A 24902-nucleotide genomic window follows, 5' to 3' on the forward strand; every position below is an offset into this window, starting at 1 on the left:
ATATCATACCGTATATAACTTCTCATTTAGTGGCCAGGTAGCAGGACAGTACTCCTTAACCAAGGAATGTCTGCATTCATTGTGATGGATCTATCATAGTTTAATTATCTGCTGATTATTTGTCATACCTATATTGCACTTTATTAAAACATTAATTTAATCCACATTTTGGATTCACTATTTTTGGAAGTTTTACACATCACTCACAATTTGGTGCTGGATTACTAAACAGGTTAATTTTTAAAAAGAGATACATGAGGGCTGATGAAATAGCTTGGCGGTCTAAGTGTCTGCCTGGTAAGTGCGAGCACCTGGGTTCTATCCATGGTACTGCGAGCCATGCTGGAGTGGTACCCAGCCAGTCACATAAACCAGGTATGGCGGTGTGTGCCTGTAATCCTAGCACTGGGGAGGCTGAGACAGGAGGGCCACCTTGAGTGCAAGCTGTGTAGAGAAACCTTGTACCAAATAAATAAATAAGGAATTATTAATAAAATATTTAAACTAATTTATTCAATAATAGATAGAATATTTATTTTATTTTCTCCTCACCATAATCTCTTAACTCAATGTAATTAATGCTATTAGTTTGGTATGTACACTTCCCAACCATTTCCCATGAAGTGCACATATTCTCAATTTACATAGGATTTTTATTTTTGCATTAACTAATGCACTTATTGTGTGACTTGCTTTTTGAATATGTATTAGAGATATACATGTATCTCACTTTGTTTAGTAATTTCATGGTATTATGCATTGTTAAATGTATGAATTTTTTTTTCTGTACTAGGGATTGAATCCAGGGCCTTCACACCAGGATATATCTCTATACCGCTTTAAAAAAGTTTTGTAGACATCTTGCTAAAGTTACCAAATTGCCCAGGCTAGGTTTGAACTTGAGATATGTCTTTGCCTTCTAGAGTGCCGGGATTATATGTATGCATCATCAGTTTTGTCTTGTCAGTCTCCCTTATTTAACACTTATTCCCAAAATTACATGAAACAATCTATGCTGCGTTGAATATTGCCTTTTCTGAGTATGTACAAAACCTTCATAAGCTAGGCTTAAAGATGAAGTTTTTGATGAAAGGTGATTCACATTTAAAATTCTAGTACGTTCTACTGAATTGCACTTCAAAAAAAGGCTATAATCAATTTATAGCTCCTCCCAATGTATGGAGATGTCTTTTCCCCTATCAATCATGCCATAACTATCAATCTTTTGAATTCTGCCAATTTTATAAGCAAAATAAATCTCTTTGGGTAGTCTGAATTTCCTTGATTGGTATGAGATGAAGTATTATTACACAGTTTTAAATATTCCGTATTTCCAGAACTTTTATGTCAGCACTGGCATATTAAAATGTCATTTCAAGGAAACCCAGGGCAAAGTCATTCTTTTCAAAACAGCAGAAAAATATGTTGACAATACTTGAAATGTTAATAGTTTCCAATTTATATTAGAAATAGGAATATAAAATTAAGACCTAGTACTTTATCAAGGTCTACAAGCAAATTATCTGAATTGGTACACTATTGCTATTTTCCCCATGTATAAAAATCCTGAGTAGAAAAATTCATTGATGCTCCAGGTTTAACTATTACTTTTAGAGGTCATATATCTCACTGATAGGATTTACATATGCAAGACATATTAAAAATAATAGCCATTAGAAGCATAAGTATTTCCTGAATACTTATAATTTCCACTTATTTCTTTTATAGGCAAAAAGAACCTATACAGTCTACTTGAATCTGAGTTCTAATGTCTACCTATCAAACGGTCCTAAGCATTCATTACCAGGAAGAACAGATGTGGCAAGTTGCATGGGATGAGCAGCTCCTACACTGCAACTCTATAGCTAAACTTCACATGAATGGAAAGGAAAATGGCTATAAAACATGACTTGTGACGCTAAGTTTTTAAGCTAAGTTTCCTTTCCATTTTAAGTTATCATTAAAGAACATTGGAACATATCTGAAAACTCATTTAAAATAAAAGTATGTAGGGTCAGGGATGTAGGTATACCTGATGAACATGATGTTTTGAGTTGGATTCCTGGTAAACCCGCCCAACCAATACAGTAAAATAAAAGTGTGAATACTATATGACCTGCAAGGTGCTTCATGTATAAAACACCTGCTCAAAACCTGAGTTAACTTAATGCTTCTTAAACTTGATTTACTATATTTATTATCTCACAGATAAATTGCAAAGTTTTGAAAGAGTCCTGTTACATTTGCACATGTCCTGTTTCTAGAATTTTAGAGAAACTTTGAATGGACAGAAAATGTCAGTATGCTTTAGTTTGTTTCAAAATCAAATCATAATTTAGTGAATGATTTCTGCTTAAAAATGAACATCAATATTCTCTCATTTATTCTAAACAAGCTGTGGGAGATTCAAAACACATCAGAGAAAAATATCTCAGGTTTGGATCACCAAATAAATATGAAAAAGTTAAAATTTTTATCCTCTAAGTGGGATGTGTAGACAATTTCTAGGCAATTAATGCATGCCAAAGTTATAGCCTCATGGCCTTCATAAGACTGATTTTAAACAGAATAAGATCTGCCTTTGCTTGATATTGATATTAATGCTGCCATCTAGAATGCTTCATTAAATCAAATGAATTTATTTGATAGCCTTTCTCAGACTTAACACTGTTGGCATATGCCAAGAAAATCAAGTATACAATGAACTAGGTATTTAAATTTATTTGTATTTAGGACAGGGTGTACAGGGTATACAAGGTCTCACTGCATAGAACAGACTGAGTGATTCTCCTATTTACAGCCTCCCAAGTGCTGGGACTACAGATGTGCGCCACCACACCCAGTTTCAATAGCCCTCTCAGTGCGCCCCGGGGGCAGGGCCAGCACAGCTGGCCAGGGGATCACTCCTGAACCCTGCATCTAAGCAGACACCTGAGGATTGAACTCCAGGCCCCAGCATCTGCCTAAGCAGGTGCTTTAATGTGCTGAGCTATTTGGCTGGCCCTTAGGTATTGAAATAATAGATTAATATAAAAAAATTGGATCCAAGCCAATCTTAATTTCATGGCACACACAGAAGAGTAAATGTAAAAGAGAACATCACACCTGAAAATCACTGAAAACAGTCTTTATTTCCTCTGAAAACACAGTATTTCAGTAGGCAAATTACGATTTTTCATATTTTTATGCTTTTTAAAATTTTACTTTTAATTAATTTTAATGAGAAAGAAATAACAATGAGACAGTTTCAAAAGAGGTTAGTAGGACAGTTACAATAATTAATACATTGCATATTGTCTTCGTAGTAGTTATTCAGAGTACAAGATGCAGCCATGATATCTTGTCTACACAGTATTGGTACAAATCTTTCCTCTCACTGAGGTAAAAGCAAGTAGCTGTATATCTATCCTAACTATTAATGGTCCTTCATTTATATCCCTCTTGTTTTGTTTTGTCAGAAATGGGTGTTCCATTGCCATTCAAATATTGTAGGTGCTTGAATTCAGCAAAATAACCCAATACAGTCCAATAGTCCATAATACTGGGTTATCAGCAGAACTGGCAATGTCTGAAGTTGTTGACCTGAGCTTTTTATAGCTCAGCATATATTAATATGGCTTTACTTTTTATACCTCATGGTTATACTTTTCTGCTGGATGGTTAAGACCAAGTTAAAGCAAGACCCATATAATTAAAAATGCAACTTTTGTATCTGACAAGGACAGTCAAATTGCCTCAGGATTTACCCTATAACCATGTAGAGCAGTTTGTAGATCTTTTGTCAGTGTCAGCCATGTGGATGAGTCATGGCCATTGCTTGACCAATTTTCTCTCTGTGAAAGCCTGAGAGAATGTTTTATCTCTAGGTGACTCTCCTTAGGCAAATTCTACATTGTCGATCACTTTCCTCTCTGGCCCCATAATCTTGATTAGAAAATTTGGGACACCACTGAGTACAGGATGTTACAGTACAAGTTCTCTTATGTCCTGAGTCTTCACTGACCTTGAAGGGTTAAGGCCAAAATATTTGTATCCATGTAGCCCTTCTTTTTCTCTAACTTTTGTCTGCAAACTTAAGTTGTTAACCATCCAAAAGAAAAGCTTAATGACATTACTGTATAACAGAGGCAGTTGAGCTTAACATCACTATCTTTCTGAATATCAAACACCTTGGACATAACATGGAACAGGTATTTTCCAACACTCATTGATATTCTAAACTTTAAATCCCTACAGAATGTGAAAAAACAATTACCCAATTTTACACAGAAAATTAGAAATCTAACCATATTCAACACTGTAGCAGGACAATCCTACATTTTTTGTCTTGTCACTTTTTCTTTTATTACCTTTTTAAATTCATACTTTTGAAATATGTAAAAGAAACTTTACAAAGAAAAAAGCTTTGAAACCAATAGCACTAAATAACCAATTTATAATAAAGTTGCTATAATTCTTCCTTTAATAATCACTATTAGCAATTTAATCTCAGTATTTTTGGAACTCTATAGGACTTTAGATAATGGCAGCCAATCCACCAAAGTATGAGCCAGAAATAAGTTAGTTATTATCTATAATTAAATTAAGAATCATGGGTACTTTTCTGGACAATCTCAGAAAGTACCACTGTTGTAGAAGTTATCCATTAATATAGCCGTTTTACTGTAGAAAAATATATAAATTGATTTTTATTATATATGTTTTTCTCTGGGCAGGCACATCAACTAGAAAACGTTACAGAAACACAGAATCACTGACTATTGGTTCTCATCAATCTAAATGGATAACTTTTTACTAGCAAAAACATGCATAAGTAAACATTTTAAACATTAGCCAAAATTATTTGAGAATTACAAGTTTCAAAATCTTAAATTACAGAAAAATTTGCATTATATACGCTAATTTGATTCACTTGATTTCAGCCTCAACATTTTGAAACAAATTCAAAAGTTTTTTTTCTTTTAAAATTATGAAAACAAATATTTATTTACAGCAATTAGGAAAACTAAAGAGAAAGCATTTGAATTTTTGTTATTTCAGTTGCTTTAAGTTTTAAAATTAGAGCATGTAAATAATATACAATGGTCATTTTGGGACACCGGTACATGAATTTAACATGTCTTATCATTTGCAAATTAGCACTTGGATAGGATTTTACTCTTTACTAATTATATTGAGTAGCTTTCAATGATTTCAATATTCAATAAAAAGATGAAACAGGGTGCATGTGTTTCATGCTATAAAAGTATAAAATATCTCATTTTTTACATAGACAGCTCCAGTGACTTTATTATCAACTTTCTGCTTACTCTAACTCAATATTGTTTACATAAATGTGTATATTGCATTCAGGAGGCCTTGACTGTAAGTGTCTAATACAGAATAATACTTTTACTTATAACTTCATAGGCTGTATTCAAATTCAATACTCTCACATAAAAGAAGAGATGAAAACAGGCTCAGCAGCTGGGAAGTTTTTCTCTTATGCTGTTTTCACCTGTATTACCAAAGGGTGGAAAGATGACTCAACATCTACATTTCTTCACTATTTCCATTCCAATGGATCTGTAACCTGTCATACTTAGTTTCCTTTAAGACCTCAGAAAACTTGTGAGGCTAGAGACTACCTGCAGCAGATGTGTATAAGGACTATGTGCTTGGCACTGGAGGCGTGGTTTCCTGATAGGCAATACAGGACAGACTATGCAGCAAGAAAACCTAGCTTAGATATGTGCAATTTAAAGTACAAATTATTGCTCAAAATAGAGGCTGTCAGTGGGAAAATTTAAATATAGGCACTGTTACCATGACTAGACTTGTCGCCTCATGGAAAGTTCATACGCTTTATGAACTATCATATAGCACTTAGTGTCCTGTATGGTTTCACATTTACCTACCAGAAAAGGACTATGTAGAAATTATGGTGTTTTCCTTAGTAAGATTTCAAACTATAATTACATATGTTACTATGCATATTAGTAAGGTGTCCCAGTTACTTTGACAAAATATCTTACATTCACAATTTAAAGGCTCATGGTTTTGGGAGACTCAGGTCATGAGTGGGTGGTTCCAAGGCAGAAGCAACATGGTAGAAGGGCATGGTGGAGGAATGCCTCTCAACTTATGGTAGCCAAGATAAGGTAGGGGCTAGGGAAAAGAATATGTTTCTAAGCCAAGCATCTAATAACCAGCCTCTTCCAACCCAGCCCTACTTCAGAATATGTAAGATTTCTGGATCTGAAGAGCAGCACTCCACCCCTGCCCCTCCAAAGATCTATGTCTTTCTTATCATATAAAATGCATCTAGACCATATCTAAGAGTTGTCATAGTTTTAAGGAATTCTCACACTGCTGAAAAGTTCAAGTTCAAAGTCTCCTCTGAAATTCAAGGCAACTCTTAGCTGTGTACCCCTGTAAAAACCAGAAAGAAAGTTAAATACGTGGAACATATAATGGATGAGGGTAAACAAACTATGAGTCAGCTGACTGTGTCTACACGAGTAAGAAATGCATAACTAAATAGGATCAGCACAGTTCTGGGTGTGGCTGAAGGGATTTATTGAAGACCTACTCTAGTGAGGTCTGTCACGTGAATAGTATAAAAGGGACATAAAGAAGGAAGGCTTCCTTGTTTTCCTTCAGAGACACTCCAGTCTTCACCTTCACCTTGGAAAATGTCTTCTGGCTTCCAGCATAGACTCTTCAGCATTCCAGTGCAGGTCCTTCAACCTTCCATCAGAAACCTTTTGGTCTCCTGATATGGACTCACATGGGACACAACAGTGAGCTCTATGCTTTCAACTAAACCCTTTTAATCTCCCTTGTGTAGTCTTCTACACCAGATTGTGGGCAATGACTGTAAACCAATCTTATAAGTTCTTATATACTTGTATATCTTATATTAAATCTTTCTCTAGTAAGCACTGACAGATAAAATTTCACAATCCAAAAGGAAGGTAATAGGGGTTATAAAGGAATTGGAATTATCTTGTTGTTATTTCTTTCTCAATAAAATTAATAAAAAAGAAAGGAATTGGAGTAAAAGAAGACTAAAACTTAGCAAGAAAAATTACTAAATTCTGTATCTACATGTCCAGCACCCAAGGAAGTTTGTGGCAATAGGTAAGCACCAAAAGGCTAGCAAGGCTTGGCCCCTATTGCATTGCCCATTGCAACACATGTGACCTTTCTCAGGCTGGGCGTTTGCTGCCTGCAGCTTTCCTCAGCAGACATTCCGTATTTCTGGCATCTACAACTCCTGGGGTTGGTCACTGGAGTCCTGGCTCCACTTTTCCAACTTTAGGATTGCCCTCTCAGGGCACCAGGCAGAGAGTGATCCTGTCACACAATTTTGCCTGGCCTCACAAGCCTTCTTTTGAAATCTGGTGGCAGCCTCAATTTCACAACTCTTGTATTTTGTATGTCTAAACAACCAGCACCACATAGATGGTGCCAAGATCTGCCACTAGTGTTATACTTCTCGGATCTTGGCTGAAGAAATCTGAGTACTTGGCTGTCTGAAGTCAGGGAAACATTTCCATAGGGACACCTGAATGAACAGGGCACCTAACGTTCTCTTCCCCAAGCAAAGTTTTTCAAATTAGTTTTTCCCCTTTTATACATTTGAGCCTGCAAAGATTAGGAGTCTGGTCAGTTCCTGAGATAACTTCAAGTAATATTTCCTATTTTCCTTCTGCAAAATAATGGCTTTGTTTAGATGCTAACATTTTCATGAACCATGCTCTCCTTGGCAACAAGGTTTCTTTTCTGGTGAAACTATAAATTTTTAAAATAGTGCAGCTCTAATTTTTGCCCAATTCTCTTTAAAATGTGACTAAAAGCTGCCAGAGGTACTCATACTACAGCTTGAAATATTCAGCTACCTTGCAATTTCCTCCACGATATGAATTAGTCTGCTACTTTTAAATTTAGCTTCACAAACAGTCCTAAAACATGGATAAAATGTAGACAAATTCTTTGTCAGAATGAAACACACATGGTCTCTATTGCAGATAACATAGGCTTCTTTACATCTAAAACCTTGTGGGCCTGGCTTTCACTGTCTGCATTCCTATCAACATTCCTGACTTCTGAGCTCCTACTAGAATTGTGTAAGAAGTTCTGATTATAGCTCAAGGCTTTTCTAGCTGACATCTCAACCTTTCTAAGTGCCTCCTGTAAAATAGTTCTAAAAGCTTCAAACCAGAGTCACAGCACTGACCTTAGTTCTCTGCTACCAATTATCTCTATTCACTTTTCAACTGCTGAGACAAAAACACCTAACATACATGCTATAAAGGAGGTGAAGTTTAATTTGGTTTTGGATTTTGGGGATTCAGTACAAGTTTGACTAGTTTTGAAGCAGAAGCACCATGGTGGAAGGGCATAGTAGACAAAAGGTGCTTAACCCATGGCAACCGGGGTACAGAAAGAGAAAGGAGAAGCTGGGTCAAGAATACACCCTTTTAGGTTATACCTCCAATGAACTATTTCTTCCAACAAGGCCCAATCTCCAAATACAGGATTTTTTTGTGACATATTAGATGTAAACCACAACATTGGGTCTAATGGCTTACAAAGACTATTAAATATTAATTTAGTAAACATGTTTTAATTTAAGAAGCTTAATGCAATTTTAAAAAAACCCACTGATTTGTTTTATCAGGGAATTGGCAATAAGCAATTATTTCTCACATGAAGTTTTTTGATATTGATGCCCAAGTCCACGAGAAAATTCTTAAACAACTTTTTTTCAGAAGAAGCGTTCTAAGGTTGGCACTGAACTTATCTTCACACTCATTCTCCTACAAAAGGCTGAAGATTACTATTTTCACTTGTAACTGGAGAAACTGAGGTTGACAAATTAAAACAGTGTACCTGATAGTATCGGTAGCTGAGCCAGGGCTCAAATTAGGTCCATAGACAATTAGGCTGGTGTTCTAGTTACTTGACTTATTATTATCTTCAAATATCAGTGATTATATCCAAATCTTTCCTTTTATTGTTTCACTTCTTCAATGTTTAGCTTTCCTAGTTTTTACATGATTCACACACACATATCACTACTACTAATAAAGCCACTTCTTAGAAATCATGATTTGTCTATAAAATGTCTACAAATGTCATTATTAGAAATTTTGTTAACATAGAAAACAAAATAAAATAAATTTATTTCTAAGTTCATGTCTAGATATTTTAGTTTTCTCCTTTGAATTTATATATATATTTTAACTTTAGTATTATGACACTCACATCCAAGAAAAATGTAATTCAAATAATCAAAGGTAATATGTGAATTGATTCAAAGATGCAGTTTTTACAACAATCCATATTGCAGACGAAGTCATCCTTACAGAATTATTAAAAATGGATCACTTTTGCATCTACAGCTACATACTTGGAAATCAGTCATTTATAATTTTTATCTCCTAATCTTATAGTTTTTTTTTTCTTTTGTATCAGAGATTGAATTTGGGACCTTGTGCTTGCCAGGCAGGCACTTATGCTGCTGAGCTATATCACCAGCCCAGGTTTGATATTTGAAAATAGGCAATTATAAGTATTTTACGTGCTTGTAATGTCCTCTTTAAGGAAAATCACCTTTTAGCTTTCTGTGATCTGTTTCTTTTTATAATTCTGCCTACCAACTGACTGATATTATCTGAAATTTTTCAAACACTCACTGTACCAAGAAGACTCTGAAGCTAGTAAGAATTTCAAAAGTAGGGTGTCATGTTTGGTGCATATTCATTATTCAGAGGATTCCTCTGGTTTTGTAAGGCTTGTAGTTTCCTTGAGAGTCTCTGTGTTAGGCTTTGGTAGGACACTGGATTCCAAAGCTTCTGGATGTGAACTGTCTTCATCAATAACAACATCTTCAGGATTTGGCGGGGGTGGACAGAAATCTTCATTTGGGAAGATTTGCTGGAAAAGTGCTTCAGCCTAAGAGGGGATGGAAGGAGAAGAGTATTTGTGGCTATCAATCTAAAATTTATGCACATTTCAGGTACTATCTAAAATTTTAATGTCACCTTAAATAATATATTTAACCATGTGATTTTTGACCATTATATCTGATTTTCTAAAAATCAGCCTATATAATTCTCTTTCAAACTTTTTTTCCCATAATTTTATTGAGAGACAAATAGCAATGAGACAGTTTCAAATCAAATTGGTATGAGTATCAGTAATTAACACATTGTATACGCTCTTCCTAGTGGTTATTTGCTGTACAAGATGCAGACATGATATACTATCCACAAACACTATTACAACAAATCCATCTATTCATTAAGAGAATGTAACTATATATATCTATCCTATTTTGAATACACAGATACAAAATGGACATTCATATGTATCCCCTTTTTTGTTCAGTTCCATCATTTGAATATTATAGGTGTGTGAACTCAGCAAAATATTCTAAAAGAGTCCAGTAGCCCATAATGGTATTGGGTCTCCCTCTTGACTGGCAATGTCAGAAATTGTTGACCTGAGTCCCCTACAGCTCAATATAACATCATGGCTTTACTTCTTATATTTTGTTTTTATACTTTTCTGCTGGATGGTTAAGACCAAGATAAAGCAAGACCTATGCAACAAGAGTTGTAGCTTTTAGGTCTGATAAGGTCAGTGAAATCCCCCCCGGATTTGACCGGAGATCCTATACCTCAGATTGTAGATCCTTTGTCAGTGTCAGTCATGTGGATGAGTCATGGCCATTGCTTGACCAATTTTCTCTCTGTGAAAACCTGAGAGAAAGTTTTCTCTCTAGGTGCCTCTCCTTAGGCACATTATATATCGTCCATCACTTTCCTCTCTGGTCCCATAATCTCCTTGATCAGAAAATTTGGGATATCACTGAGTTACAGTATGTTACAGTACAGGTTCTCTTATTAGACCATTAAAATTAAAACAACTTGATCAGTTTAGGCCATAGAATGAGATCTAGAGTTAGTAATCTAATCAATGATCAATGACAGACATGGTTTCTTGATTTTTTGATAGCACTGGCTACATATGGTTTTTAAAAGATCACCATTAGAATCTGAATAAGAAAATCAAAGGATTTTGGAAAACAAACATCATTGACATCTGGATCATCATCACTGTGTACAGGCCTACTTCTATAACTAAAAAAAACAGACTAAAGGCTTAATGAAGCCATTTTCCACAAAAAGTTCCCTTGTACAAATAGGAACGAAATCTGATTCTTATATCAGATAACAGTAGAATGCTACCATTTATTGATTTAATACATACATCTGACAACTCTGACAAAAGCTTAGATGTATGTCTCAAAAAAGTTTCTGTTTTTTACTTTCTGAAAGAGCAAATACATTAATTTGTATATGTACATAGATCTTCATCTTGATAGAATTGTAATTTACACTTGACAGCTTGCATTAGCCTGCATCTTTTCAGAAATCTGAGCAGGTACACTATAACAAACTTCTACTTATAATAATAGCTCTTGGGACACTGTGGGTTTTTGACAAAAATTTAAATAAAATTGTATTAATTGTAAAAAAAAAAACTAAGGTATAATACTTTCCACAATAAAAAAAATGTATTAAGGACCAGCCAAATAGCTCAGTGGATTAAAGCACCTGCAAGCAGGCACAGTGGCCGGGGTTTTGATCTCCAGGGCTGCCGTGTTGGCCCTGCCCCTGGGGCACAGTGAGATGGCAACTGAGACTGGGCATAGTGGTGCGCGCCTATAATCCCAGCTCTTGTGAGGCTATAAACAGGCAGATCACTATGAATTTGATCTAGTGAACACCCTGTAGACCCTTCCCTAAAATATAAAAAAATGTATAAAGACTACTTTAAAATCACATTTTGTATGCTGTTTACTAGTGAAACCCTTATAGAACTGACTAAGGCTATCAAGGGAAAAAAAAGTTTGTGCATTTCAAAATAATGCACTTATAGGCCACTTGCCTAAACTGGAATTGACATTTCTTCAGAATACTGGCATTACAAATTCATTTTTATGAAAAGTATTTCTAACATCTTCCATCCTTATTCCCAAAATAGAACTCATCATCTCTTACAACAAACAACAAAAGTTACCTTGTTGTTCATACACAAAACATTTGTGGTCAAATTGTAGAGATGGTATTAAATTAAATGAGATGTTTTTCTCATTTAATTTCCCTCCTATCAGAAGCAAAAGACAACTCACTTTCCCTGCTTTTTAATACCAACTTTTTAACACAGAACCAAGACATACCAACAGCCTTACCTGTTTGACTGCATTATCATTTCCTAAACCACAGTCTGGGCCAGAGCAGACATAAACATTAGGTGGTAAATTAATGTAACAGTTTCTGCTGACTCCTGAAGAATCTCTCATGTTGAAGTAGAGAGCCCATAGAATTCTTGGCTTCTCAACATCTTCATTTTCTAAATGTGGAAATATACATTAAGCTTTTAAATTCTTACACAGTGCAGCCAATTACTAATCAACACATGAGCAGCCAATGTAGTAGACAATGTATATGAACAATTGTTAAATGTGTACACAAAAACTGTACTTATATATATTTCAAGCAATAATGGCTTTTCAACCTAAGATAAATTAGATTTTAAAAATTATTCTGATTAATAAGTTAATTTGATTTACCTCCAATTATGCTCCCCTGGATTTCTATTGCATCTCATTAGCATGAGAGTGCTTACAATCATCACATTCATCCTTAAATTATATCTATGAAGAGACAACATAAATTGATTTTGTGTTTCAAATGGGCAAACCAGCTTGATAAATTACATAGTAAGTTAATAATATGTATATATGGGATGTCAAAATAACTAATTTTAAAGAAATAGGAATTAGAAGTTATCAAGGGATGGGAGGAGCTGGAGGCAAATGGAGGGTGACTATTGATGGAAATGAGGTTTCTTCTGGAAGTGATAGAAAGGTTCCACAATTGACTATGATGATGTTTGGACAATTCTTTCAATGTATTTTTAAAGTTGAATTTTACATTTTAAATGAAAATATGTGGCATAGAAATGATGGGTCAAAAATGATAGGTCAAAATATACTATTAAAATAGCATATGTAGGATAAAAGACTGATGCCCTAACTCACATTTTAATATTCTGTCATATTGGATCAAAAAATTAGCTACAGCTAAGAAATAACAAAAATGAGGATATGAGAGTCCACATCATTGCAAGTACATTCTCTTATTTAACAGTAAGTGTGATATGCCTATTAGGTACTGACACAAAAGCTGGGGATACGTACACAAATGGGAGAAACTTAGGTCTATCTAGACTCTTTTGTTTTGATTTACTAATCAGGGCTTAGCCCACAACAGATGCTCAATAAATAATTTCTGAATTGATTTTTGCCTTGTTTTCAAGTAAGTGTTTATACAGATGCCTAACCACTTTTCCACATCTCTTTTTAAAATGTTTTAAATTTTCTTTAGTTGAAGACAGAAAACATTACTGCTATATGTTTATTGACTGTAGAATTTTCTCTAGTTTGTGTTTGCAGAAAAACACAAATTCTGTATGTTAATAATAGATGTTTATAAAGATTACCCAAGATTTTAAGGCACTTTGTGAATCATAAAGAAAGTGCTACAGGGATAATTATCTAGTCAATGACTGTTACTGTTAACTTGGTAATGAATGTGGAGAAATTTGCACATAATTATATTCAATTAATAAGTCATGTACTATCCCCCAATTACATGCAAATAAGATTTCATTATATTTAATTTAGAATATCTTTACTGCAAGAATACTAAATATGTTATTTTTCTGGTTCATCCTGAATAATCCATTATTAATACAACAGGTTGAAAAAATTCTGTATCGAAGAAGTGATTTCTGAAGGTTCTCCTTTCTAATGTTCAGATCTGAGTCTAAGGCATACATTTTATGTCAAAATCTTTATTGATAAAATTAAAGGATATAAGAAATTGACACTGCACACCTAAAAACATGTTGGTTTCAGTAAATTGGTAAACTTAGTTCCAACAAGTCAAATGAGAAGGCACATAAACATACCACCTATAATTTGTGACTCCTGACTTAAGGTACCTTGCAAAGAAGATATAGAATGTCCTAATTACTGCACATCCTATTTGTAAAAATATGCTAGAGTTTATTTTCATCAAAGTCTCAGATCAGAGTTTTCATTTAATGGAAGTTAAGGGAAATAAATAATCTAATAGATTATAGGAAAGAAATTTCATGGAGGTAAAGGCTTTGAAAAGAAGCCAAATGAAAAGTTTGACATAGGCTAAAGATAAATGTTCTAGACACAAACTATCAAATTTTGTTCAAGAAGTCAATCAATAACAAATTCTGGAGAGGCTGTGGAGAAAAAGGAACCCTTCTCCACTGCTGGTGAGAGTGCACACTGGTACAACCACTATGGAATTCAGTGTGAAGAGTCCTCAAAAAGTTAGGTTGCATTCAAGCCAACTGTTCTCCTTCTGGGTATTTTTCCAGAAGAACTGAAAATGTCATGCCACAAGATATATGTGCACCCATGTTTATTTTTATTTTTTTTACATACATTTAGTACAGGGTCTACAGGGTCTTACTACACAGATCAGACTCATAGTGACCCTCCTGTTTTCAGCCTCTCAAGCACTGGGATTACAGGTGTGTGCCACCATACCCAGTCTCAATCACTATCTCAGCAAGTTCCAGGGGCAGGGCCGGCACTGCATGCAGGGGGATCAAACCCTGGTCCTTGTACCTGCATAAGCAGGCTTTTTTAGTCTGATGATCCATTTAGCAGGCTCTATCCATGCTTATAGCAACATAATATCATAGCTAAATGTTGGAAAAAACCCAAACGCACATCAACTGAGGAAAGGATGAAAAAGGATGTGGTTCAAAAAAGGGGATACAGATGAATGTCCATTTTTTATCTGTGTATTTAAAGTGGTTAGGATAGATATATAGTTACATTCTCTTAATGAATAGAGGGATTTGCTCTAATGGTGTTTGTAAATAGGATATCAAGTCCGCATCTTGTATAGCAATTAACCATCAGGAAGAATGTATGTAATGTGTTCATTATTGAAACTGTCCTACCAATTTGGTTTGAAACTGTCTCATTGCTATTTGTTTATCAATAAAATTACGGAAAAAAAGATGTGGTATTTTACACAATTGGCTATAGAAAAGATAAATGACACTTTTACAGGTAAATGGATGCAATTAGGGAGTGTACTGTTAAGAGAAATAAATCAGACCGGCATGTACAAACATTGTATTGTCTCGCTAGTGTGAGAACCTGAAAGAGTAAATAGATCCAAAAGTTATAATAGGTACTGTGAAAGGGAAAGAATCTGTTCAAATAGAATAAACAGTTAATTGAGACGAGGTAAAGGAGAAAAGAAAGGGAAAAAGGAAATATATATATATATATATATATATATATACACACACACACACACACACACACACACACACACACACAGGATAGCTTGTATAACTCTACTGCTGATTTCTGTTGGACTATTGAAAGGAGCAGTTAATGCTTAATTTTTTTGTCCTTTTTTTATAATTTTTTGACCAATTGTGCATGCTTATACGTGGTAATCTGAACAACTAATTAGAAGAAAACAGTATGCAATATAACAACCATTATTGAATTCCTATACTTTTATTTAGTGAAATTTTGTATTGTTTCTAATTTTTACTATTTTTTGTAACCTCTTTAAAAATAAAAAAAAATTTAAAACATTAGAAAAAAGAGGAAAGCCTCCAAGAGCTATATAATTGCTTCACTTTTATTTGAGGTGAAGTGGAAGGCATAGAGACAAGTGGAAAATGCCAAGCAGTTACGAGCAACACAATTGTCAAAAAAATACTAGAGATACTGAGCTTTGGCTAGGAGTGCACCACAATTTGCCAGGAGTACAAATAGTTTCCTGCATTAGCTCATTTCTTTCATTTACACAGTGTGAAAAAAATAAGGAAGTAAAAAAGCTATTTAGAGTAACATCTTTGATAAATTAAATTTAATTAAGTACTAAGTTAAGCAAGCAGAAAGCAAGCAACCATGGCAAAGCAAATTTTAAAAGTCTATAGCTGCATTCCATGTAAACTGTTATTTATTTATTTATTTATTTATTTATTTATTTATTTATTCATTTGGTACAGGGTGTCACTAGGCAGTGGGCTTCTAGGGCAGGCACGGTGTGCAGTACAAGGGATTGAACCCGGGTCCTTGTGCTTGCCAGGCAGGCACTTAGACAGCTGAGGTATCTCCCCAGCTCTTCCTCATAAATTCTTTTAGTTAAGGTTCGTGTTGCGCTCTAGGGTTCTACAGTTGGCCTGCATTTGCTTTTTACTGTGTATCCATTTCTGTGCTACGAAATGAAGGTTTCTATGTAAGCAGAGGATGATGATAATGGTGATGATGATGGTGATGATGATGATTTTGACAGTCAACATCAACACTGCATTACTGATATGCAAACTATAGCACATTATTTTCTTAAATTATAGTTAACCAGTCACAACTGCTATAAAAGAATTATTTTCATAGCCCAAAAAGAATTTGATGGCTCTTACTGGACATCAACTTTAAGCTACATATAAAAGGCATTTCTTCTTTAGGAAATTCTTCTCTTTGAGATAGAAATGTTTGAGATGCAATGAGATAACTTCACAAGCCATGCACAATGGTGAGAAAAAGTGAAAGACGATGCAGTGATGACGCAGTATTTTAGATATTTTAAGATACACTACTATTAAAATCTTTGCTTCAATTTGTATTGAAAATTTTATGGTTAAAATAAGAAATTACTTAGGACATTTGTTCCAGTGAAGCTGACACACACTCAGTACTTTATAAATCTCTCTGAGGCTTTGGAAGATACTCTGCAGTCTGGAAGAATTACTAAGGATAAGCAAAGTGAGTAATTGCTTCAATTTCTCACCTATAGAATCACATTCATTAAACATAAAACATCTGGTATTTCCCTGGAGTAAGAAGGAAGAAGAGCTTAGAGATTTCTGAAGTTGTTAAAGGAGACTGGCAGGTAGGATTCTTGGCAGATATTAGTGTGAGTTTTCTTGAACCAAAGAGTTACCTTAAGAGCTTTCTGGATGTAAGTAAAAATATAAGAATAAGAGGAATACATTCAGGACTCCACTGGAATTTCTCATATATATTGCCTAAAAGTACTATAATTGAAAACAAAATATCACCTTTTCAAAATAATGAGCTTTGCTGCAAGATTTTTTTTTTTTTGGTGGCTCAGGCTGCCTTACGGGCAGGTCTGGTAAGGCAGGCAGAGCTGGGGATTGAACCACGGTACTGTTCCTGACTGCCTTTGCATGTGCAGGTGCTTACACAACTGAGTTAAGGCCCCCTGTTGCAAGGTTACCAAGCTTTTACAAAGGTTTATGATGCACAGATCATAGAGAATGCAGAACTCAAAAAGAACATAAGGGAAATTCTTTGGTACATATTTTAACCTAAACTATTCATAATGCTCTGAAGTTTAAGTGTTTCTTTATTGGCAAACAATAAAAACAAATTAAAGGTCATCAGTCTATAAGAAAGATCATTTTTTGTCACAGAGAAGAATGTGCTTTAATATATTAAAAGTTCATAATGTTCATAGAGTTTCTTCATCCTCACTTAGGCAGGAAAATGAATTGAGTTTTTTCTTGCAGGTGACTTTGCCTCTTTGACCTGTTATGGCCCAGTGCTCACTTTATCTGGTGATTCATTTTCAATAACTCCAACAGTATTTGTTCTGACATTTTAATTAAAATATGATCACTACCTCATCCTGATGATAAAAATGCCTATGTGTCAGTGAACACTAGCTTTTCAGTGCCTCAGTGCACCAAAGGGCCCCCTCTGAGAACACAGTTCTTACTAATGAATTTTGCTTAAGTTGTAAAACTACATTTCAAAATGGGATCACATTAACCATTAATATTAACATTTAAAAATTTAAAGTGTCTGGAGAATGCTAAGTAATAAACATATAATGGCTCTGTTATGGTTTGTGTATAGTTGTCTCCCCAAAGCCTCATGCAGTCTTGGGGTGGCTTCTGGAGTTTATGATTGATTACTGTGGGAGTGGAAGCTGCATTGGCCCTGGGGCAGGTAATTTACATTACAATGTAAGGTGAGAGGAGAGGCTAGCTGCTTGAGCTGTTGCTACTCTACTTGAGCTCCCTGTCCTTCTTTGCCACTGCCATGAAAAGTTGCTCTCTGCCTTGTGCCGTTCTGTCTTGGAGCCAACTGAATATGGACTGAAACGTGAGCTAAATAAACCTTTCCTTCCTTCATTTCGGATGTCTGGTATTTGTCCCAGCAAAGAGAGATGAGTAACTAAGACAAGGCCCTAGATTGATTTTATGAAACAGACAATCAAATGCATTTAAGAAGTGAATAGAAATGATACGAGGTCTAAATTTAGGGTATTATTTGACAATTACACAATAAAATTACAAAAGGAACAATATAAAGTCTTCAGAAATAATAAGAAATTTAAAATTTTTATAAACAAGGTAACTAAAGTCAAAAGATAAAATTATTAGTACATATAAGTGTTGGGAACATTATCATGAACTACATTTTCATCAAAATTTTAAAAATAAATATATGATATTTTCAAATGAAGAAAATATAAATCATAAACAAATTAAATTCTAAAGTGGAGCAAGTTTTTAGCTTTAAAGACTTTATTTGGGATTACATAAAGAAATTAATTCTATTAATATTTCACATAAGTGTAAAATTTATCTTTTCATGTAAATATAGATGTACCTTTCTGCTCAATCTCTAGATTAGGAAAAGAAACACACAAGTTAAGGCAAAAGGAAATGCAACATGTGGGAGTTAACATAGTTGTCCAAAGAAATGTAACATTAAAAAAAGTAGATATATGAATTAATGGAAGAAAGTAGAGCAAGATTATAGTAAACATGCAACTCATACCAAATCATCTTCAGTTCAAATAAACGAAAATTCATGAGGCTATTCTCTGATCACTTACACACAAAATATGCCACATTTGCTCCATTCATGGCTATAAGAGCTGCCATATTATATGGAGAAAAGTTTAGAAATTCATGGTAGAAAAGTATTTTTCCACCATAAATAAGATGTATAGTTTTGAAAGCTAAGTAGTTACCTCACTGGCATTCTATGGGTTAAACATATGAAGGGTTCCTACATTGGAAATTAATGTTTTAATATTCTATCAGTTCAATGAACTTGTTTCTTAAAGTAACTTTTCTGTCAAAGGAATACATGTTCCTTTGTCAAAAATATGTAAAATAAAGAAAATTATAAGGAAAAGTGCTCATAATCTTCCTAAAATGAAGAGAAATATTTTGACTATCTTTTTTATTCACATAAATATTTATGCATACAGATATTTGGCATTTCATTTTATACATTTTTGTGTATATGTGTGATGTGTATTTTTCCTTTATCAGAGACACTTAAGATTTTCCTCATGGTTAGGTAGACACTGTGTTCACCATCTTACATAGGAGAGTTGTTGAATACACTGTATTTCAGTTTAGAATGCAGAAGCCTTCATGGGACGTATAGAAAGAGTGTAACAGTTACATTACCTTTTCATCATGAATCACCATTTTTCTTACCTATCTCCATTTCTGTATATGGAATAAACAATTTCTGCACAACTGGTTCTAAATCTTCTCTTGCTGTTTGGCAAGACGTACAAGTCAAATGAACTAAATCTGCAAAAACAAAACAAATCAAAATGTTTGACATTCTCCTTATCTCGTCTTTCATTCATAATGAAGATACATATTTAGCTAAAACGTGTACTAAATAATAGTACATGTTGAATGAACTCATACTAAGAACTAGTTGACGTTGATTTCACAAAGCTAAGAATAGAAAACCTTAGGAAGTGGTGTATTCACAGAAGAGTTTATATTAGCCCTAAGAAATTTCTAAAGATAGATAAAATACAAATGCAAAAAAGACTCAAAATGGAATATTTATTTACCAAGATAACAAACTTATCTTTAAGACAGAAGAATCTATACAAATATACTTTGCTGATAGGTTGATAAGAAAGACATTATAAAGTTCTTTAAAAGTCTTTTAGGAGAACACTGATGACTTAGGTTGAACCATACATATACTTGAAAGACCATAAGGAGACGCAGATCAAAATAGCCTATAATATCTTGAGGAACTTGAAAGTACTTTTCTTTTGTATTCACAAATTCACAGGGCATTAACCTTAGATAATATTTAGGGTTACAATATATGTTGTTAAACAATCAAAAATGGCCCTTGCTACAAATAGTACAGACCAGGGATGTTGAATCTTTTAGCATTTTCAATGATACAGTTCAGTGTAGCATGCATTCCCTAGGTTTGCTATCACTGTTATAGCCTACCTCTGTTAGAACTCTGAAAGGCCTACGCTGAAACAAAAGTTGAGCAGAAGTCCTAAGCACTGAAAGGAAGGGCTAAGGAAAACCTTAAGTAGGAGAAATTCTTTTGGCCCTAGAAAGAGCTTGCTTAGAGTGGAATAAAGATATGGCAGAAAGGAAATATTGGAGAAAAAGTATTAAGAAATTTTTCCCAAGGGCCAGCCAGAGAGTTCAGTGGACTAAAGTGCCTGCTTAGGCAAGCGCTAGGGAACCAGGTTTGATCCCCATGCCATGCAGACCCCAGGGGCCAGCTGAGATGCTGAATGAGACTGGGTGTGGTGGTGCATGTGCAATCCCAGTTCTTGGGAGGCTCAAAACAGGAGGATAACTATGAATCTGATCTGCATAGTGAGACCCTGTAGACGCTATACTAAATACATAAAAAAAAATGGAGAGTAGCGATTCTATTTGCAGACAAAGTGGATTTCAAGCCAGGACATATCGGAAGACACAGGGTCTCTATATATTTGTTATGGGAACAATTTCAGAATAAGAGACAACAATCATAAATATGTACACATCAAATTATGGCATACCCAACCCAATAAGAGATTTATGCACAGGAAAAATCAGTTAAGCACTAAGAAAATTTTAATGGGGGACCACAATACCCCAGTGTCACAAACAGATTAGACAAAAAGAAAATAAAGAAATATCAGGGCTGAATTACACTTTTGAACAAATGGACTTAGTAGATATCTATAGTGTTACACCCACCAAACACAGAATACACATGTATTTTCAGCAGCACATAGGACTTTCTGCAAAATAGACCAAATAATATCTTGTAGAACATGCTTATATAAATGCAAAAGTATTGAAATTATTCTATGAATAGTATCAGATCATAGTACAATGAAATTGGAAATCAATGGCAAAAGAAATCACAAACACTACATAAGCATATGGAAAGTAAATAATGCCCTAATGAACAAACAATGAGTCACAAATAAAATTAAGCAGAAATGAGACAGTTTCTATAACCAATATGACACACGGGAACTTACTAGATGCAATGAAAACAGTCCTAAAAGTAAAATTGATGGCTATGAATTCCCACACCAGAAAAAAGGCAATAAAGAAACCATTCAAAGTAAAGGAACAACTGAGATGAGAGAAAGGAGAAAAGAAAGAAAAAAGGGAAAATGAAATATATATGTATATGTACAGGATAGCTTGGAAAATGGTACTGCTGATTTCTTCTAGTCTATTGAGAGAGCAGTCACTGCCTAAATTTATATCTCTCTCCCTGTTGACATTTCTATAATTTTTGACCAATTTTTCATTCTTATATCTGGTAATCTGAGCAACTAATTTGAAGACCACAAAATGCAGTATAATGATCATTGAATTACTATTATATTGTTTAGTAAAATTCTGTAACACTTATGATTTTTAACTATTTTTTATTCTTTAAAAATAAAAATATGATCAAATAAAGTGAAAAACAGAGCAAGCTCACATAAATAACGTAACATTGATTTTCAAGATTCTAGAAAAAGAGAAAGTTAAAAGTAAAAATGATATCATAAAGGAAGTTATAAAGATCAGGGAAAAAAATTAGGAGAAGTTTATTTTTTGTTTTTTGTGCCAACGACCAAACCTAGGGCTTCCAGCTTACTAGGCAAAGTGTTCCACCACTGAGCCAACGACACAGCACCCAGGACAAAATTTAATACTACAATTGAAAATAAGAAAATAAAAAGAATCAATTAAAGAATTAGTTCTTTGAAAGTTTAAATAAAACAAACAGCCAAACTTATGAAAACAAAGAAAAAACTGAAATCTACACATTTAGGAATGAAAAGTGAAATCACAATGGATCTTATAGAAATCCAGATCATCAGCATCTACTTTGAGAACTTGTACTCTAATAAGATAAAAAAATTCAGAAGAAATGGAGTGATTTCTAAATACATTTGAATTGCCAAAGCTGAATGAAAGAATATATAAAAATTCTAAATAACTCAGTATTAGTCAACGACATTGAAGAAGTAATAACAAAACTACCAACAAGAAAATTCTGGGTCCTGATGGAGTCACTGATGAATGCTTTAAGAACTTCTGCTCATAAGTGAAATAAACCAGACACACATGTGTAAATATCGTATAGTCTCCCTAGTATAAGAACTCCAAAGAAGAAATACAAATAGAAAGATATAATACAAGTAAAAGGAAAGCAGGATCTCAAGGACTAACTAATCAAGAGAGGGAAAGGAGATGAGCTAGGAAACATGACAATGTCAAGCCATACAATTATATGTAAAGATGAGCAAGGCAATGATCCTGAGAATATTCAGAAGATTCTTTAAGCTAGCAGTTAACTGCAAAGATTCTCACCCTGACTAACTATATATACTGATACCTGTGAACTAAGCTACTGCACTGCAGATGGTAATTTGTAATAGTAGTTTCATGTTTGGAGTGCCTATCATTCTGGTATTCTGAATATGGGAGGCTTGTCATGACATGGCAGTTACTGCTAACATGTCTCTCGGGTAGGTGGATGTTTAAGAAGAAGGGGGTGGTGAAGGAAAGCAAGAGACAGGAAGAGGAGTATTGTGGGAATGTCCTGCTTCAAGGTTGTATATGGTGAGATTTTTGGACTTATGTGCAAACATGAGAAGTATAGAATTCTTTATCCTATTTTTAAAATATAATCTAATTTTTAAATGTTTTTTTATCATATTCTGTAGGAACTTAAAAGTTCAACATATCAATACTTGATGAAAAACACCTGTTCCTTATTATGCCTAAGATGTTTGAAATGCAGTGAGATAGTGAGGTTAAGCTTGATAGCCTAAATCGTTTGATAATAACAATAAGCTTGTCTTCTGGATGGTTAACAACCTAAGTTTGCAGACCAAAATTGAGAAAAAGGAGGGCTACAAGGAAAGCCAACATTTTGGCCCTAACCTTCTAAGGTCAATTAAGACTCAGGACATATGAGAACTTGTAATGTAACGTCATTTACCTTGGTACTGTCCCAAATTTTCTGATCAAGAAGATTATGGGGCCAAAGAGGAAAGTGATCGATGACGTAGAGTGTGCCTAAGGAGAGTCATATGGGGAGAAAACACTCTCTCAGGCTTTCACAGAGAGCACATTGGCCAAGCAATGGCCGTGACTCATCCACATGGCTGACACTGACAAAGGATCTACAATCTGAGGTACAGGATCTCAGGATAAATCCTGAGGGCATTTCACTGACCTTATCAGACCAAAACACTACAACTCTTGTTGCACAGGTCCTGCTTTACCTTGGTCTTAACCATCCAGTAGAAAAGTATGAAGACAAAATATAGGAAGTAAAGCCATGTTGTTATGTTGAGCTGTGGGGGACTCAGGTCAATAATTTCTGACATTTCCAGTTAAACAGAAGACCCAAGGGTATTATGGTCTACTGGACTCTTTTAGAATATTTTGCTGAGTTTACACACCTATAATATTCAATAACGGAACTTAGAAAAATGAGGTATACCGATGAATGTCCATTTTGTATCTGTGTATTCAAAGTGGTTAGGATAGATATATAGTTGCATTCTCTTAATGAATAGAATGATTTGTTCTAATGGTTTTTGTAAATAGGATCTCAAGTCCGCATCTTGTACAGCAATGAACCACTAAGAAGAATATATGCGGTGTGTTATTTGTTGAAACTGTACTTCCAATTTGATTTGAAACTGTCTCATTGCTGTTTATCAATAAAATTTAAAATAAAGAACTTCTGCAAGAATATAACATCACTACTCCTTAAACCATTCAGTGAAATAGAAAGGGAAAAAATATTCTCAAACTCATTCCTGGAAGCAAGCATTGTACTGACACTAAAATCAGAGAAAGATTCAACCAACAAAAGAAAATAGAGGACAATCTCCTTAATAAAAATAGGCTCAAAAATTCCTAATAAGATAATAGTATACAAAATGCAAGAAATCACCCAAAAGATTATAAATCATGACTAAGTGGGATTCGTCCTACTGAAGCAGGGATGCGCCATCATATGCAAATCAACATAATGTGATATTTTAACGGAAGCAAGGACTAAAATCCATATGAACATCTCAAAATATAAGGAAAAAGTACCTGACAAGGTCCAATACACATTCATGATGAAAACATGGAATAGGAATGGAAGGTCTTTATCCCAAATACATAAAGGTCATGTATGACAAACCAACACCCACATTATACTAAATGGTCAAAACCTGACAGCTTTGATTTTCAAATCAGGAGTAAAATAAGGAAAACCACTATCAACACTCCTGTTTAACACAGATATGAAAACAAAAGCAATTGGAGGAGAAAGAATTAAAAGCATATGGATAGGAAAGGAAGAAGTTAAATTATTTACTGATGACATGACAGAAGATCACAAAAACTCAACTTAAAGAGTAATAGAATAATCAAATTCATTAGTGTAGCAAGCTACAAAGACAACACTAAAAAATTAATAGCATTCCTATACA

The 24902-nt window shown here is 34.3% G+C and overlaps 1 protein-coding gene across 1 annotated transcript in view; it reads right to left on the reverse strand.

Moving 5' to 3' along the window:
- Nucleotides 1–4343: 4343 nt before the first annotated feature.
- Nucleotides 4344–24902, reverse strand: part of Chm (CHM, Rab escort protein 1) — a 309216-nt gene continuing 288657 nt past the window's right edge. Inside the window, exons 11-13 of the mRNA XM_012516367.2 lie at nucleotides 19624–19722; nucleotides 12248–12408; nucleotides 4344–9942 (exon numbers count right to left, since the gene is read on the reverse strand). Coding sequence (XP_012371821.1) covers nucleotides 9751–9942; nucleotides 12248–12408; nucleotides 19624–19722 — 452 coding nt within the window. The 3' untranslated portion in view covers nucleotides 4344–9750. The remainder of the gene's footprint in view (nucleotides 9943–12247; nucleotides 12409–19623; nucleotides 19723–24902) is intronic.

The sequence above is a fragment of the Octodon degus genome, unplaced genomic scaffold, assembly GCF_000260255.1.
Source record: "Octodon degus isolate 3935 unplaced genomic scaffold, OctDeg1.0 scaffold00103, whole genome shotgun sequence".
Lineage (NCBI taxonomy): Eukaryota > Metazoa > Chordata > Mammalia > Rodentia > Octodontidae > Octodon > Octodon degus.